The 17,495-nt window shown below is 36.8% G+C and overlaps 1 protein-coding gene across 4 annotated transcripts in view; it reads right to left on the bottom strand.

Moving 5' to 3' along the window:
• The window catches only part of GPBP1 (GC-rich promoter binding protein 1), an 88,112-nt gene that overhangs the window by 16,545 nt on the left and 54,072 nt on the right, over positions 1-17,495 (bottom strand). For 2 of the 4 annotated variants that reach the window (XM_025387354.1, XM_025387353.1), the window contains 6 exons: positions 16,348-16,471; positions 15,993-16,216; positions 11,795-11,861; positions 10,658-10,717; positions 1,676-1,860; positions 949-1,089 (listed from right to left, as the gene is read on the bottom strand). In XM_025387354.1, the coding sequence (XP_025243139.1) occupies positions 949-1,089; positions 1,676-1,860; positions 10,658-10,717; positions 11,795-11,861; positions 15,993-16,216; positions 16,348-16,471 (801 nt within the window). The remainder of the gene's footprint in view (positions 1-948; positions 1,090-1,675; positions 1,861-10,657; positions 10,718-11,794; positions 11,862-15,992; positions 16,217-16,347; positions 16,472-17,495) is intronic. The other 2 variants (XM_025387355.1, XM_025387356.1) reach the window with 1 other exon arrangement.

Below are 17,495 nucleotides of genomic sequence, written 5' to 3'. Positions count from 1 at the left end.
TTAGTTAAGTTCAATACTACAACATAACTATCACAAGTATCAAATAACACTGCAATTTTCATAATTATTTTCTTAAAAATTACTCTTGGTCCAGGTGTGGTGGCTCATGCCTGTAATCCCAGGAACTGTGGGAAGCTGAGGAGAGAGGATCACTTGATGCCAGGAGTTTGAGACCAGCCTGGACAACATAACGAGATCCTCATCTCTACAAAAAATAAAAAATTAGCTGGCCCAGTGGCAAGCACCTGTAGCTGTAGTCCTAGACAATCAGGAGACTAAGATGGGAGGATTGCTTGAGCCCAGGAGGTCAAGGCTGCAGTGAGCCACAAATGAGCCACTGTACTCCAGCCTGAGCAACAGAGACCCTGTCCCTCCCACCACCCCCAAAAAAATTATTCTTTGTTTTTTAGGATGTTTGGAATTCCCCGCCCCCCACATCTCCAACCTGCCACCACCACTTTTGAGACAGGGTCTCACTCTATTGCCCAGGCTTGAGTGCAGTGGCACAATCACAGCTTGCTGCAGCCTTGACATTCCCAGGCGTTCCTCCCACCTTAGCCTACCAAGATCTAGGATCACAGGCACATACCACCATGCCCAGCTATATATATATATATTTTTTTTAAAGTAGAGACAGGGTTTCACCATATTGCCCAGGCTGGTCTGAAATTCCTGGGCTCAAGTGATCCTCCTGTCCCACTTCCCAAAGTACTGGGATTATAGGCATGAGCTACCACACCCAGCTGGGAATTTTCATTTAAAATATTTTAAATGATTCCTACTTTCCCAAAGTGCAAAACTGGTTAACAAATGAAGTATATGAATCCAGTTTTCTGAAGGAATGAAACTCATTTTAATGTATTCATTTAATGAATGTCTACCTTTTATTCAGTTAAATTATCAAAATTAAAATGTTACATTCCTGAAGAGTAATTTTTAATGTCATACCTCTTTCACTGAATTTGTTGATGGACTAAAATTCTTGGCAGTTGATTTAAAAGCATTAAAGTTGCCAACACCATATGTGGACTCATGAGGGAAAGAAGTTCCAACTTTATTTTCTTTTGTTTGGCTTTTCCATTGTGTAGGCTAAAGAAAAACACACAAACATTAATGGCTATCAAAAACCGGTTATAGGAGAAAGACAAAAACCATGAATATTATAAAACAAAAAAGACTACACTAGGCTCATAAAAACAACTATTTTTGTATCACACTGCATTATTCCTACACAGTTCTCTGTTCCTTTTTCTACAAATAAAATCAAAACTGAGCATTTAGGTATCTAATTTGCTATTTTTCCAAAGTTACATAAAGTTGGGTTTCTTTCACTTGAGAATAAGAAAACATGTAAGTTTCCAAAACCCAAAACTGAGCACCAGGTAAAACAGCATTATATATTATCATTAAGCAAATATATCACAAATACATCTAGCAAAAAAAAAAAAAAAAAATTTGTAGGTTTCACTTACTACTGCTAAAACAATAAAACCACACAAATGCACACACCACATCAAAGATAATTAAAAGCACATATGGGTCAATTCTTGCCACCTAGAACTCAGCACCCCACGAAGTACCTTCATACACATTTTAAATTCTTTAACATTTTCCCCCATAGTATATAAATTGGTTATCAACTCAAAATTTACATTTGTGGTAATTTAGAACTTACTTTTGTAGGTGGAGCAGCAGGTTTAGGGACTAAACCTTTATAAACACTTGGACCAGTTCCATTCTTAACTGGCTGCGACGGAATATTTCCTACTACTGGGAATCCAGATAGCTGTAAGTCTTTTGTATTACCTTTCTTAATGACCAGCATCCTTGGGGCTCTAGATTTAGGATTCGGAGGATATTCTGCATAAATAAAGCACGAACAACAGTCACTCACAATTTCAAATTTTAGTATAGAATAAAACCACCAAAAGAACAGTATATTCCAAACTTTTTTTTTTTTAAACTAACAGCTACCTCCTGGGTAAAATAACTAAACTAAGTAAGTATAAACTATATCCCAACTTAAGAAGTAAAGCTAAAACATTACCCCACAGAATATAGAAAGAACTGGGCAATGTCAAGTAACACAGATAAATTTTGCTAGACAGTGGCTCAGAATGTTAAAACCAAGACAAATTATATTCTAACATGTCTTGCATTAACTATAAAAAATTGCAAATTTCAACCTAATGACTCTTAAGATATAGAATATAAAATACACTTCTATTTTCCCTTATCCATTTGAAAAGAGAATTAAAATTTCAATTTTTTCATTTTACTCCACTTACAAAATTATTACCAATAAGAAATTACATTCCTTTTATTTCTAAATACTTCAGTTATGACTAAGAATTCTATTTCACAATATCAATTCATGTATTTATTGACCATTTATCTACATTCAATGCATTATATGAATGCAGAACAACCAACTCAATCCTGATTTCTGAAAATAAGTACTACGAATAATTGCTAAGGGCAGACTTTTCTCAAGACTACTACAGCTGCTAAAAATAAGTATTATTTCTATAATTTAATCAATGTGTATGTATAATCAAACAGACATTGCAATGAAGTCTTTCTATCCTTACAAAAACTTTGAAAACATCAGTTTCATAGCTGCAAAGTTTAGAATAAATAAAAATGAGTTCTGCACATTAAATAAGATCATGTGAATTAGTGAGTTGGGTAGATATTTGTAATGATTCCCTCCTCAAAAACTAAATCAAGCTTCCTCAAGGATCATCTCAAAACCCAAAACTAAATATGGACTCCTAGGGAAACCCGGAGGGACTCTTCAGTTCATGGGAGGGTTCAAGCTCTCCAAAAGATAAAGCCGGTATGGTGCTTCACCTATTGAAATGCTACAGGATAAAAAGAACAAGGGCTTACAATAATCTGAGAAAAGGTTCATCTTTCCAAAAATTAAACACGTTGACTTAAGTAGGGTAAATATTCGAACTTCCTGACAGTCTAAAAAAAGCCCAATATGATGGGTTTTTTTCCTTCTGGCGCACAAAAACACACAAAGTATTATCACCAAAGGATACACAATAAAGGTAACAGAACAAAAACAAATAAAGATCTCAAACAGGCCAGGCGTGGTGGCTTAAGCCTGTAATCCCTGCACTTTGGGAGGCCAAGGCGGGGAGACCATGAGGTCAGGAGTTCAAGACCAGCCTGGCCAGCATGGCGAAACCCAGTCTCTACTAAAAATACAAAAAAACTTAGCCGGGCATGTTGGCACGTGCCTATAATCCCAGCTACTCGGGAGGCTGAGGCAGGAGAATCTCTTGAACCCGGGAGGCAGAGGTTGCTGTAAGCCGAGATCACGCCACTGCACTCCAGCCTGGGTGACAAAGCAAGACTCCATCTCAAAGAAAAAAAAAAAAAGATCTCAAAGAAGAGTAAATAATAATAGGAGTGTACTAATAATGTAAGATTTCCAATTATTTTTGGTAAGCAGATGATAATGGCATGGATAAAGGATAAAAAAAAGATTCTTGCTATTAATAAAATGTCAGAGAAAATCTTAGCATATAACTCGAAATATAAGTTAAGTAAAGCCCAGGAATCTGAGGAATGATCAGTGCTACAAAATGTAAAAGGTAATCTCATCTGAAAGGAATCCAGGTGTTAAAGCAGAGGGCAGTTCTACCACTATACCACAACTAAGTTTAAACATGGCTAACAGAGACTTCTAGTTCAATGTGGTTGACTAAGCACATAAGTTTATTATCTTCTTCTAGATTCTCACATTAAAATTACTATAAGGGAGGAAATCAAACACAACTATATAAAATAGGAGTAGAGTCATCAGCAAGAAAATGATTTCAACACACATTTCTAGAGAAGTAAATAAAAAGTTTCAATTTAGAGTGTACACAAAAGAACCTAACAGCTGAGGAGGACCTAATCTACCAAGTAAAGCCTCAAAGAGATCGGGACTTGAAAATGCCAGATATGGCAGAGGGCAGAAATGCAACTTTGACAAATAAAAATAAAATAATTCAAGAAAAGATCCTTACTAATTCTAAAGAATATACTTTAGGCAGACGGAAAATGATCCGATGTGGAAGGCTGAAGACATTAGAAGAAATAAAAATTTTTATAAATATGAATGTATCAGATCCAGGAAGTAGGCTGGGTATGGTGGCTCACGCCTGTAATCCCAGCACTTTGGAAGACCAGGGTGGGAGGACTGCTTGAGTCCAGGAGTCCAAGACTAGCCTGGGCAATACAATGAGTGAAACTACATCTCTACAAAAAAAATTTTTTTAATTAGTCAGACATAGTGATGAGCACCTGTAGTCTCAGCTACTTGGGGGGCTAACATAGGAGGATCCCTTGAGCTCAGGAGATTGAGGCTGCAGTGAGCTGTGATGGCACCACTGTACTCCAGTCTGGGCCACAGAGTAGGACCCTGTCTCAAAACAAAAACAAAGAAGCAGAAGAGATAACAACTAGATAGGCAAGTAGATATACTGTCTTTAAGCCTCAATATAGTTCCTGAGTACAAATTTCACCTTTCCCAAAACTGGATTCCTAGACACCTAGGAGTAAGAAATATTCTGGCTAGTTCCTCAATGAGGTCTTCAGTGCAAAGAATGATGAAATATCCTAAAAAGAAGAAAAGTGAAAGCTAAGAAATCACTCACAAAAGAGTAGGTGACAGAGTAAGAGATGACAAAAGTCCTTGAAGAAAGACGATAGAGACTGAGAGGGAAGGGGAGGGATATACCGTTATTGTGCTAAGAATTCGTATTAGGCCAGGTGCAGTGACTCATGCCTATAATCCCAGCATTTTTGGGAAGCCGAGGTGGGTGGATCACGAGGTCAGGAGTTCAAGGCCAGCCTGGCCAACATGGTGAAACCTTGTCTTTACTAAAAATACAAAAAATTAGCAGGTGTGGTGGCGGGCCCCTGTAATCCCAGCTACTCGGGAGGCCAAGGCAGGAGAATCACTTGAACCCGGGAGGCAGAGGTTGCAGTGAGATGAGATCACGCCACTGCACTCCAGTCCAGGTGACAGTGTGAGGCTCCATTTTAAAAAAATAGTAATAATTCATATTTAGGCCAGGCATGGTGGCTCAAACCTGTAATCCCAGCACTTTCAGAGGCCAAGGTGGGATGGATCACTTGAGCACAGGAGTTCAAGACCAGGCGGGGCAACATAATGAGACATCATCTCCACGAAAACATTTTAAAATGAGGCAAGAAGATCGCTTGAGCATAGGAGGTTGCGGCTGCAATGAGCCATGATCGCACCACTGCACTCACGCCTGGGGGACAGAGCAAGACCCTGACTCGAAAACCACAAAAAGAATTCACATTTAAATATTACACAAGAATATGTACCAGATTTGTGCCAGATTTACCAGAATTTGAATACTAGTTTCAATCTTACCAGTTGTATCATCTTATATAAGTTACTTAATCTGTCACCTATAAAATGAAAAACAATAGCTCGTCTGGGATTTACTGTGAAATGTTTCATATTCAAATAACTACTAGAAAAAAATACAGAAAAGCTATACACTGTCACTAGCATAGGATTCCAATTACAATTCAAATTAAAGGTGCCCTTTTGCAAGAATTTCAGGTTACTTAACCTGGAATTAGATAGCAGGGGGAAAAAAGAATTTTAGGTTGACACATAAGAGTAAGAAAAAGAAAAACTTAAGATAGACATGATAAAACCAATCTATGTCCTGTGTAACAACTCTGAATAATCGACATAAACCTGCTCATTTAAGAAAAAGAAGTGTTCTTAATGGTAACTATAACCTGTAAGTAATGGAAGAAGTGAAGTGGCACTAAAAGGCAAGAATTAATTTGCATCATGTATCCCCATTTTATATTATTTAAAAATTGGCTCATCTATTCATAGATTTTATCCACAAATTCTCCTAGGAAAACCTTGCCAAGTAGTTAAGCTCTTAGAGTCAAACATTATCCAATGTTTGCTTTGTGACTTGGTTAACTATATGAAGAAGACCCCAAATATTTACCTTTTAAAAGAGAAAACATATATTGATGAAAGACCTTAACACCTATATAAAAGAATGAGAAAGTAAGTGACTACCTTCTGTAAGTTTCATGTGCTTATTACCTCAACCTCACCTACACAGGTATTCTCATGTTCAAATTTAAGTTCAGAACAACTGAAGACAAATATGACCTTTGGATTTTCTTAACATTATTTCCCTCTATCCTCGCAAATAACTGTAGCCTGACAATAACTGACCTTTTTATTTTTATTTTTGTAGAGACAAGGTCTCACTATGCTGTCCAGGCTGGTCTCAATCCCTTGGCTTCAAGAGATCTTGCCACCTTAGCCTCCCAAAGTGCTAGGATTACAGACCTGAGCCACGAATCCTGGCCCTATAATTGACTTTATCATTTTTACTGTCTTGTTATTCATGCTCTCCCCATACCTATGAATGTAAGAACTAGTCTTCTATAAATGCAGTGATGACGGGGAACTGGCCCAATTCTCAGGAAGACAAATTAGAACCAAAATACAGCCACATATAATACAAAGTAAATTGGCCACACAGATAATTCAAAGCTGACGTTTCAATTCCTCACCTCTTTTCTTTCACTACAATCTCCATATAGCTACCTTCTACATACATGAAGTTTCTGACTCAATGACTACATTTAACTACTTCATTCTTTGGCCCACTACCTAGAAATTCATTTTTGCCTTCTAACAAATCTACAACGAGAATCTCCTTCATTTATTGGATTTGAACAACATAATTAGCTGACATTTATTAAACACCTGTGACATGACCAAAGATTTTTACACAGTAGACAATTTAACCTTAACAGTGCTTTTCTTTGTTTTTTTGCGGGGTAGACAGAGTTTCGCTCTTGTTGCCCAGGCTGGAGTGCAATGGCGCGATTTTAGCTCACCACACCCTCCGCCTGCCTCAGCCTCCTGAGTAGCAGGAATTATAGGCATGCACCACCACACCCAGCTAAATTTGTATTTTTAGTAGAGACAGGGTTTCTCCATGTTGGTCAGGCTGGTCTTGAACTCCCCACCTCAGGTGATCCACCTGCCTCAGCCTCCCAAAGTGCTGGGATTACAGGTGTGAGCCACCGTGCCCAGCCCAACAGTGCTTTTCTCATTATAATTTTTGTGGTCATCCTCACCTCACAAATGAATAAATTCAATCAGATTAAGAAATCTGCCCAAAATCTAAATAATCAATAAGCAAAAGATCTAATGTTAGAGCCACATCTGATTCTGAACTCAATACTCTCCCACTATTATCTTAATGAAGAAAATGGAAATTGTTCCTGTGGCAGGTTTTCAAAATGCTTACCAATCCAACTCCAATAGTAAACCTACACTGAATGGTTGGGATAAGAGGCTTGTAAGTCTGCACTATACCAAGTGACGTCAAGAGTCATCATCACATTGATGCCAGTTAATAATTTAGTTTCCTATTATTTTGACAGAAGAAGCAAATTTAATGTATAAACAAAAGCATGTAGCCAAGTGAAGGGTAATTAGTATCTGAATTAATCAAGTTTTCTTTTTGTTTCTTTCTTTGGAGAAAGGGCCTTGCTCTGCTGCCCAGGCTGAAGTGCAGTGGCACAATCATAGCTCACTGCAACCTGGAAATCATGGGCTCAAGCAATCCTCCCACCTCAGCCTCCCAAGTAGCTAAGACTACAGGCGCACAAAACCACGTCCAGTTTATTTATTTTTTACTTTTTTGTAGAGACAAGGGTCTCTTCTGTGCGAGCTCCCGGCATCAAGTGACCCCCGCATCCTATGCTCCAAAAATGCTGGGATTACAGGCATGAGCCACTGCACCCAGTAAGCTTTCCAATTAATTTGAAGAGAAAACTTGACACTAAGTTTTGATCACTAAGACAATAGTATATACACAGACCAAATGTAAAGACTCTATAACATAGCAATTTCAACAAATTCCTATTATGAACACTAATTTCAATACCAAAAAAATATGTTAAAGATCATTTTTATAACCATTGGTGATTTTGAATTTTGTTGGTTTTTAATGTTTGTTTGTTTGGAGATGCAGTGTCTCTTTGTCGCCCAGGCTGGAGTGCAGTGGCGCGATCTTGGCTCACTGCAACCTCTGCCTCCCCGGTTCAAGCAAATTCTCGTGCCTCAGCCTCCCAAGTAGCTGGGATTACAGGCACACAGCACCACACCCAGCTAATTTTTGTATTTTTAGTAGAAACAGGTTTTACCATGTTGGCCAGGCTGGTCTTGAACTCCTGACTTCTGATGATCAGCCCACCTTGGCCTCCCAAAGTGCTGGGATTACAGGCACGAGCAACCACACCCAGCTGATTAACATCTTTATTAACAAATCTATTTCGGTTTATAATACTATGAGTTTTAGTCAAATGAGTTTCACTAACTGTGATAACTTATATCAACACCAATCGATATGGTATTTCCCTTTAATGGGGGCTCTCAACATTGTTCATATAAAGAACATGCTTAAAGATACGCACTTCACAAATATCAACAATTTCCATGGTGAACAAGTAATTCAGACCAAATAAAATGTACTTGGGTCAAGCTGTATCAAGCTGTCTACTCGAATCCTATTAATTTTCCCTTTTCAACCTTGAACACATGTTGCACTACTTTTTTCTTAAAACACTATAATTTTAACAACTGTTTTCATGTAAGAGATACTCAAAAGTCATTTCAACATACAAAGCAATTCATCAACAGAATACTGTCAAAAAAATTCAATGAAGAATTTTCCCTTCCCTTAATTCTGTTTATCAAAGTTCCTATTAATAAAATCAATCCCGTTGGCTTTCATCATAATTTACCTCACTGAATGCAATGATGTCAATCTGTATGCTTGTGGCAAATATTGGAATTATCTAGAAAACAACCCATTTATATTAACTGGTCACTAATTTGCTTTGATTTAGAATGCTCAACGAACCAAAAGAACTCTGAGCAATGAACCTTTATGTTCTTAAGTAGCATATCAAATATGAGCTAAAATCAAGAAAGCTCATCAAACTACCAAGGAGCTGAAAAAAATATACAAATGCTGAGTTGGAAGAAGACCATGCTTAAGCTAATTACTAGTCACTGAAATTTCTCATTATTTAATATCTTAAGTAAATGTTAAGCTCTGCCAATAATATGTTGCTGACATAGTCATTGACACAAAAACAGTCCTCCATAGAACTTCTGAAAACACACGATCAGTAGCCACTAACTTTTTTATTATTTTTATTTTTTGAGACGGAGTTTCACTCTTTGTTGCTCAGGCTAGAGTGCAATGGCGTGACCTCGGCTCACTGCAACTTCTGCCTCCCAGGTTCAAGCAATTCTCCTGCCTCAGCCTCCCGAGTAGCTGGATTACAGCCATGCGCCACCACACCCGGCTAATTCTTTATATTTAGTAGAGACAGGGTTTCTCCATGTTGGTCAGGTTGGTCTCGAACTACCAACCTCAGGTGATACGCCCGCCCTGGCCTCCCAAAGTGCTAGGATTACAGGAATGAGCCATTGTGCCTGGTCGCCACTAATTATTAATGCAACTCAACTCAATTGCACACTAACACTTGAACATACACCACTCTTTCTTCCTCACTCACCAAAGAAATCAAACAATTGTATTATTTTTAAATTCTCACAGGCAGCTTGAATTCCTGTTTTACTTTTAAATTATTAAGAGCATGGAGATGGACTATTTAATAACCATTAATTTCATGTAACAAACCGCTACGATCCTGGTTAAGATAAAAACACTACTGAAGTCACAGATATAAGCTGCAAGAAGGTGTTTCCAGTAAAGCCAACTAGGTTCTAAGCAGAATTCAATTTATGTAGTTATATTACAAATGGCTTAATTACCTTCCCCGCAGGGTATCCCTCAAATTGGGGCATCATGTTTAAGTCTGCCAGTTTTTGATCTACAAAATTATAGTTTCAGGGACAAATTGCTTTTTCTTTTTATAAATATTATATTTTTGTTAGTAAATTTTTACTTACCTGGAAGGAAGTAGCACTAGAAAAGTTCTATTGAAGTCTTTCCTAAAATTCTCTTGTCTTCCTCAGGAACATAGCTATTTTAAGTGTTGCAATAGGGAAAACAATACTTGGGAACCCAGGGGGGAAAGTGAGAGAGGAATAGTAAAGTGTGATACAATGAGAGTTTCATTGTATTCCTATGGGAAGTACTGGGAATTTAACAATTAACCATTCCACAATTAACCATTTTCTTTTTTTGTTTATGCAGACACATTTTCTTAGTTTACCTAAACACAGTAAAGAGTACATCTTCCTTTTGAACATCTTTTCAACTAGTACTCAAAATCCTTAGACCAACCCTGAAACAGTAGAACCAAAATCTTTATATTAATACATTTTACTCTCATTATTTTCAAATATGTCTTTGTCTCTAAATCATTTCTAAGATTATTAAATCAACCCAGGATCAGTACCAATAGTATCTATAGTTTTATATGACAAACGCTCACTGGCATTCTTGACTTTTTAAATTTACTTTCATTCTAATCAAATCCAAATTATTCCTAACTTCTTAGAGATTCTATTTAACACCTTCCAGGTGGTTCTATATTCTTATGCAATCAGTTGTTCCCAGAAAAACTGAATAATAAGGAAACATACCTAAGAGAGGAGCTTGGGAGATTTTTTTGGTTGGGTATGTGTGTGTCTGGGCGTGTAGGCCTGGGGAGAGTGGTAGAAATACTAATTTGCAATACAGAAAAAACAATGCCATTCACATGGTTCTAACAAAAGTGTCTGACCACCCCCACCCCCACCCTCAAAAAGCCCTTAAATAAAGAGGGAGATCAAAAGAAAACAAAATAATTCCCGAATTTCACCTCATACATACAATACAGCACAGGAAGTGGCAAAGTTTAAAATAATGCCTTTACTGTTAGGACTAGTATGCTGTCATAAGCCACAATCCTTTTGTTTTAGTGAGTTGATTTTCAATAGAAAAATACAAAAGAACATGTGTTTAAGTTCCAACATGGATTGAGCACCTCTGAATTTAGTATCAAATAATTAAATTTATTTTTCAGATGTCAAATCTTAGTATTATAAAATTTTCCATTATTTTAAACTTCACTTGAATCTTTAAAAAGCTGTCTAAATTGTACTATATGAGTTCAGTTTAATCTTCTGTAAAATGCTATCAAATTGAACTGTCAGCAGTCTTTTAAAAAAAAAATGGGGGCTGGGTTATTACTAGAAGAACTCTCATTAAGCTTTGAAAAATCAGAAATCAGAGACAAGTAATTTCAAATATAGACTAGCTCCACAAGCAAATTTATACAATTATCTGTGACAGTCTACACATATATGTGTGTATATATATATATAACCATTTTCATAGGTAAAAATATTAACTTCATGTCACACTATGATCAGAAGTACTTTCACAGTTAACTTTGAACAACTAAAAATTAATTTAAACTCAGTTTTTGTTTCTTTACATTATCCAGCTGCTCTCGAAATTGTTTCAATTCATTACACTATTATCATTTAAGTCATATTCAAGCTGAGTATGTTTAATGATACTAGCATGTGCAAATCAACTACTTCAAATCAAACTCTATTACAAAACTCCTTTTTAAAGATGAATGTTACCTTTTTTGTAGCTAAGTACATCAAATACAAATATTTTAAAAAGAAAGTTTTATTCTAGCCTGCTCTCTATTTTAAAAAACGCAAAAAGTGAAACCTATAAATATCAACATTTTTGTGCCCCTCAAATATAGATAAAAAATTACTTACCCCACACACCTGCAGCTAAAGATTTATTGTGGTTTGGTTCTCTCTCATATTCAGGATTTAAAGATGGCTGGAAGAAAGTTGGAATAAACATTTCACATTTTAAAAATAAATCCTTTGAAAGCAATCTCAGAATCATACATGTTGTAACTGATGAATCAAATATGACCAACTCTTAGCTACAGGTTGAATAACCCTAATCTGAAAAGCTATAAAATCTGAAACTTTTTGAGTGCCAGTGTAACGCTCTGTCTACTCATTGAAGCACTTGGATTTTGGATTTTCAGAAAAAGGATGCTGAACTACTAAATGTAAAATCCGAAAAAATCCAAAATCCAAAACACTTCTGGTCCCAAGCATTTCAGATAAAGGACACTGAGCCTGTATTAAAGATGAATTACTCATAAACCTTACTCTCAGCTTACTCTGCTAGCCATTAAAATAGTTACTATCTATACTAATTGCTGGTCAGAGAAAACAAGAGTGTGTTTAAGTTTCATTATCCATAACTAAGAAAAAAATCAGGATTAAAAAACAGGCTACTCTGCCTATGGAGTAGTCATTCTCTTATTCCTTTACTTTCTTAATAAACTTGCTTTCATTTAAAACAAAACAAAGAAAAACTCAAGAATGTCTTTGCATCAATCTAAGAAATAATCCCTCCTTAGCATAAGGTTGAGATCAGAGAAGAGGAAAATCAGACTAATTTTTTAAAAAATAATTTAATCTTTTTTGTTGTTGTTGTTTTGTTTTTTGAGATACAGTGTTGCTCTATCACCCAGGCTGGAGTGAAGTGGTATGATCTCAGCTCACTGGAACCTCCGTCTCCAGGGTTCAAGTGATTCTCCTGTCTTCATCTCCCAAGTAGCTGGGATTCCAGGTGAGCAGCACTATGACCAGCTAATTTTTGTATTTTTAGTAGAGATGGAGTTTCACCATGTTGGCCAGGCTGATCTCGAACTCTTGGCCTCAAGTGATCCACCTGCCTCAGCCTCCCAAAGTGCTGGGATTACAGGAGTGAGACATCACATCTGGACTAATAATAATTTTAACTTTTTAATAAAAACTCTGTAAATAATGGGTCTTGCTATGTTGCCCAGGTTGGTCTCAAAATTCGTGGCCTCACTTGAACCTCCCACTTCAGCCTCCCAAAGTGCTGGGAAAACAGGCATAAGCCACTGAACCCAGCCTCCAATTCTTAAAGTTGTCATCACTAGTTAACACACTCACTATCAAAGCCAAGTTCAAATCTGTATTTCAACAAGTGATGTTCAGGATTATTAAAAACAAAAATGAGATAAGCATTGAATGAGTACTCTAAAGCTAATGTTGGTAGATGCATTTATCCTCTAAAATCCTAAATTTCCAGTATTCTTTCAGGTATTTTTCATATTCCTAGCACACAAACTGCCTTATTTAAAGAAGGTACTTAATATATATTAAATAAAATGAATTTTAATATAAATATTTTAATCACCTAAAAAAATGAATGATTACTAACATTGTACTGAGATTACTGTAAAGCAAATATGCATGCACATCACTATGATTCCTTCAGAGATACAAACTAAGCAGAATTAAGATTTTGGCGGTGATTACGTGTGCATAGCATCTTTAAAGTATACTATTAGAAATAATACTCTGCCAAATCTAGGATTATCATAGTCAATGACAACCACATCCTGAGAATGGGGGTGGGATATGAGAGTAGTATTACCATTCCCAGAGTTTGTTTATACAGTTGATCCTTGAACAACACAGGTTTCAACTATGCAAATCCACTTATATCTAGATTTTCTTCCATCTGTGCCACCTGAGACAGCAAGACCAACCCCTTCTCTTCCTCTTCAGCCAACTCAACATGAAGACAAGAATCAAGACCTTTATGATGACCCACTTCCACTTAATCAATAGTAAATATATTTCGTCTTCCTTATGACTTTAGTAGCAGTTTTTCTCTAGCTTATTGTAAGAATACAGTATACAATACATATACAAAATATGTGTTAACTGTTTATATTATCATCAAGAGTTTGGTCAGCAGTAGGCTACTAGTAGTTAAGTTTTTGGGGGAGTCAAAAGTTATAAGCAAATTTGACATCAAGGGGGGATCAGTACTACTAACCTCTGTGTTATTCAAGGGTCAACTATACTGTAAAATTTCAATGTTATGATTATTAAGTGGAAAAAACAGATCACCAACATGAGAATACAGAGTAATTACAAAGTTACTTGGTAACAGGACCTAAGAGTAATCTTTTATTTTTCTATTTCCCTCACCACTCCCTGCCCTAAATTCAATCTATCAAAGTTTTCCTCTTACTGAAACCTTCCATCCAAAATACTTCCATATGATATCCAAAAACTATTTTCATTTATCTCAACTACCCAGTTCAAGCCATCATTTTCTCCTGAACTATTCTCTTTTGCTATAATCCGTTCAAGACCTAAGAAGTGTAAAAACTAACATCGCATCACATGACTCCTCTCTCTAAACAAGCTTCTCATTAACCTTGTAATTAAACCAAAATTCTGTACTTGACCTGCAAAAATTCCATTTGATTTAAATTCTTTCCTCTCTCTCTAACCTTGTCTAATACTAACTACTCTTTACCCATACTAGCCTAACTTTTATCCCTTAAACATAACAAGATTGGCTGGGTATGATGACTCATGCCTATGTTAGAAATGCTTGTTCTTTGGTGCCATAAAGAAATAGCACTTGAACATAAATTTAATTTCCTCAGCAAGGAAATTTTTACTTTCTGCAGAAAGGGTACACTCGCCAGCAGTTTTGCCACGAGAGTACACCGAACAAAGGAGACAGAGTCATTTATAACTTGACACATCTACTTTACTGCTGTGTCCAGTTTCTACTGGCTAAAACAGGACTTCATATTCTGTATTTGTCCTGATTGGCTAGCAACTTAAAACTTTTTAAAACTTTTTAAACTTTTTAAAAGAGGCAAAGGCAGAGGAGAACAAAGGAAGAAGTAACTTCTGGAATGCTGAGAAAGGTAAAAACACCTCCAAATAAGGAAGAACAGGCTATGACTTAACGCCTGCTTGGACTAGTATAAGCATGCCAAGGCAAATATTTAGGCTAAATTGTAGGAGCTAAGAACATAAAGTACATTGATTTATTACGGCTAGCAGATAAATTAAGAATGCTAGCACAAGTGTTTGAATAAATTCTGCTTCTAAGAGAAGTTACTAATTATTCTTAATTAGACAAGGAAGAAAGTCTCTTTGAAGAACCTCTACTTTACTTTTTACACCTATAATCCCAGCCCTTCGGGAGGCTGAGGTCGGAGGATTACTTGAGGCCAGAAGTTCAAGACCAACCAGGCCAACATAGTGAGCTGGGTGTGGTGGTGTGCATCTGTAGTCCGAGAGCTAGCTACTCAAGAGGCTGAGACAAAAGAGGACTGCCTGAGCCCAGAAGTTTGAAGATGCAGTGAGATATGATTGGGCAACTGCACTCCAGTCTAGGCAAAAGAGTGAGGCCCTGTCTCAATACTACCACCAACCCCCAGCCTGATACACATGAACATGAAAAAAATAAGATAAACCAAGGATGATCGCATCTTGGCATGAGCTCTCCCTCTCTTCCTTTCAGTCTTAACAAAAGTTCGCTCCTTATCAAGTATGTCCCAAATTAAATGTCACTTCCTATCTAAATTCACTACAAAATATTACTTGCTTAGAGCACACAAACTTGGTAAGAGTAAGGGCTTTGCCTATCTCAATCCAGTACGTATTGTGTGTGCCAAGAACACCAGCTGACTCAGTGACTCATATATACTGAATAAGAATTTACAATGAATATATAAAAAAGTAAAGTACAAATTCTACCTAGCTTTTAAATTATCAAGAATGAATCACAAGAACTAGATAAATGTGACTGTACACTAGGTCAGTTTTTCTGTAATTTAAGAAATACAGTATTTTGGCCGGGCGCAGTGGCTCACACTTGTAATCCCAGCACTTTGGGAGGCTGAGGCAGGCGGATTACCTGAGGTCAAGAGTTCAAACCAGCCTGGCCAACATGGTGAAACCCAGTCTCTACAAAAATATAAAAATTAGCCGGGCCTGGTGGTGGGTGCCTGTAATCCCAGCTACTGGGAAGGCTGAGGCAGGAGAATCACTTAAAATAGCACTTATAGAAGTTTCATTTGTATAAAAGTTAGAAAAAACTTACAAAATCCTCAGCTTCAAACTGTTTACGTTCTCTCTTGTCCTCTTTCCTCCCGGTTTCATTGTCAGGTATGTTGTTTTCATGTAGTCCTTGGCTTTTTCCAGAATGGAAAATACTGCTACGAGAACGGGAACTTCCACCATGGTATCCACCTCGATGATTTATGTTTTCTGTACCATTTCTTCCATGTGTACGCCATCCATTTTTTTCTTTCCTTCCAAAGTTACCTTTATTTGATAATAGTAAAGTAATATAAATTAAAAGAAGAGAGTTAGGCTTAAAAATCGAATCACATCAAAACATTCTTTAAAAATCATAAAGAAAATTAGTCATAACATCATTCCTTAGCAAATTTTACCTCCATTAGGACGTCCAATAGCAGAATCAAAGCCATCTGAAGAGTTGTGTCGTCGACGATTCACATCATAACGATTCTCTGTCCATGCAAAGTTTTCAGAATGCTTCTCAAAATTCAATGACGACTGAAACAAATTATAAAAATACAGGTAAATATTTATGAAACCTAAATATAACTTAAAAACTAGTAATACTCCAACTTATTCCCAATAATTTTAAATGGTTAAGAAACACATATTGCAGTTATTTTCAAGGTTTTTCAAGGTATTTGATAACTGGGTAACTCTATGTATAATGGATTCACCAATGGTCCATTTTCTTCTATCTAATGGAAACAAGCACACGTTCTTAGAGTTCAACATCTTTTTTTCCAAAAAATATAAAAGGTAAAGTGCTATCGTATGGAAAACAAGTTAAAATATATGTTTCTTGTATAATGAAACATTAAGTCTGTATCATACATTACCTGATATAAACGTTTTCACTACAGCTCAAAGTTTCCTTCTACATCAGAGAAAAACTGTCAAATGAATCTTCAGTTTTAAGTCCCTTAAATTTATTTCCATATTCCTCTTCCCCAAACCAAGTGTTTTTTAAAAAGATCAAAATAAAAGAATGTATAATAACTATTCCAAAAAATTAGAAACACAGAAAAGTTCTAACAATGTATAAAAGTCACTAGCCCCAAATATATTAATCTACTAATCGGATAAAACCACAATCAAAACTTCCAACAGTTTTTTTTAAAGAATTTAATTTTGGGCCAGGCGTGGTGGCTCACACCTGTAATCTCCAGCACTTTCGGAGGCTGAGGCAAGCGGATCATCTGAGGTTGGGAGTTCGAGACCAGCCTGACCAACATGGAGAAACCCCCGTCTCTACTAAAAATACAAAAAAATTAGCCGGGCATGGTGGCGCATGCTTGTAATCCCAGCTACTCGGGAGGCTGAGGTAAGAGAATCGCTTGAACCCAGGAGGTGAAGGCTGCGGAGAGGGGAGAGGGGAGAGGAGAGGGGAGGGGGGGGGGGAGGGGATGGGAGGGAAGGAAGGAGAGGAAGGAAAGAGACGGAAGGAAGGAAGGAAGGAAGGAAGGAAGGAGAGAAAAGAAAGGAAGGAAGGAAGGGGAAAGGAAAGGAAAGAGAAAGAAAG

Source organism: Theropithecus gelada, chromosome 6 (genome assembly GCF_003255815.1).
Source record: "Theropithecus gelada isolate Dixy chromosome 6, Tgel_1.0, whole genome shotgun sequence".
In the NCBI taxonomy this organism is placed as follows: Eukaryota; Metazoa; Chordata; class Mammalia; order Primates; family Cercopithecidae; genus Theropithecus; species Theropithecus gelada.
Note: the sequence above shows the minus strand (reverse complement) of the source record. Positions and strands in the feature narration are given on the sequence as shown.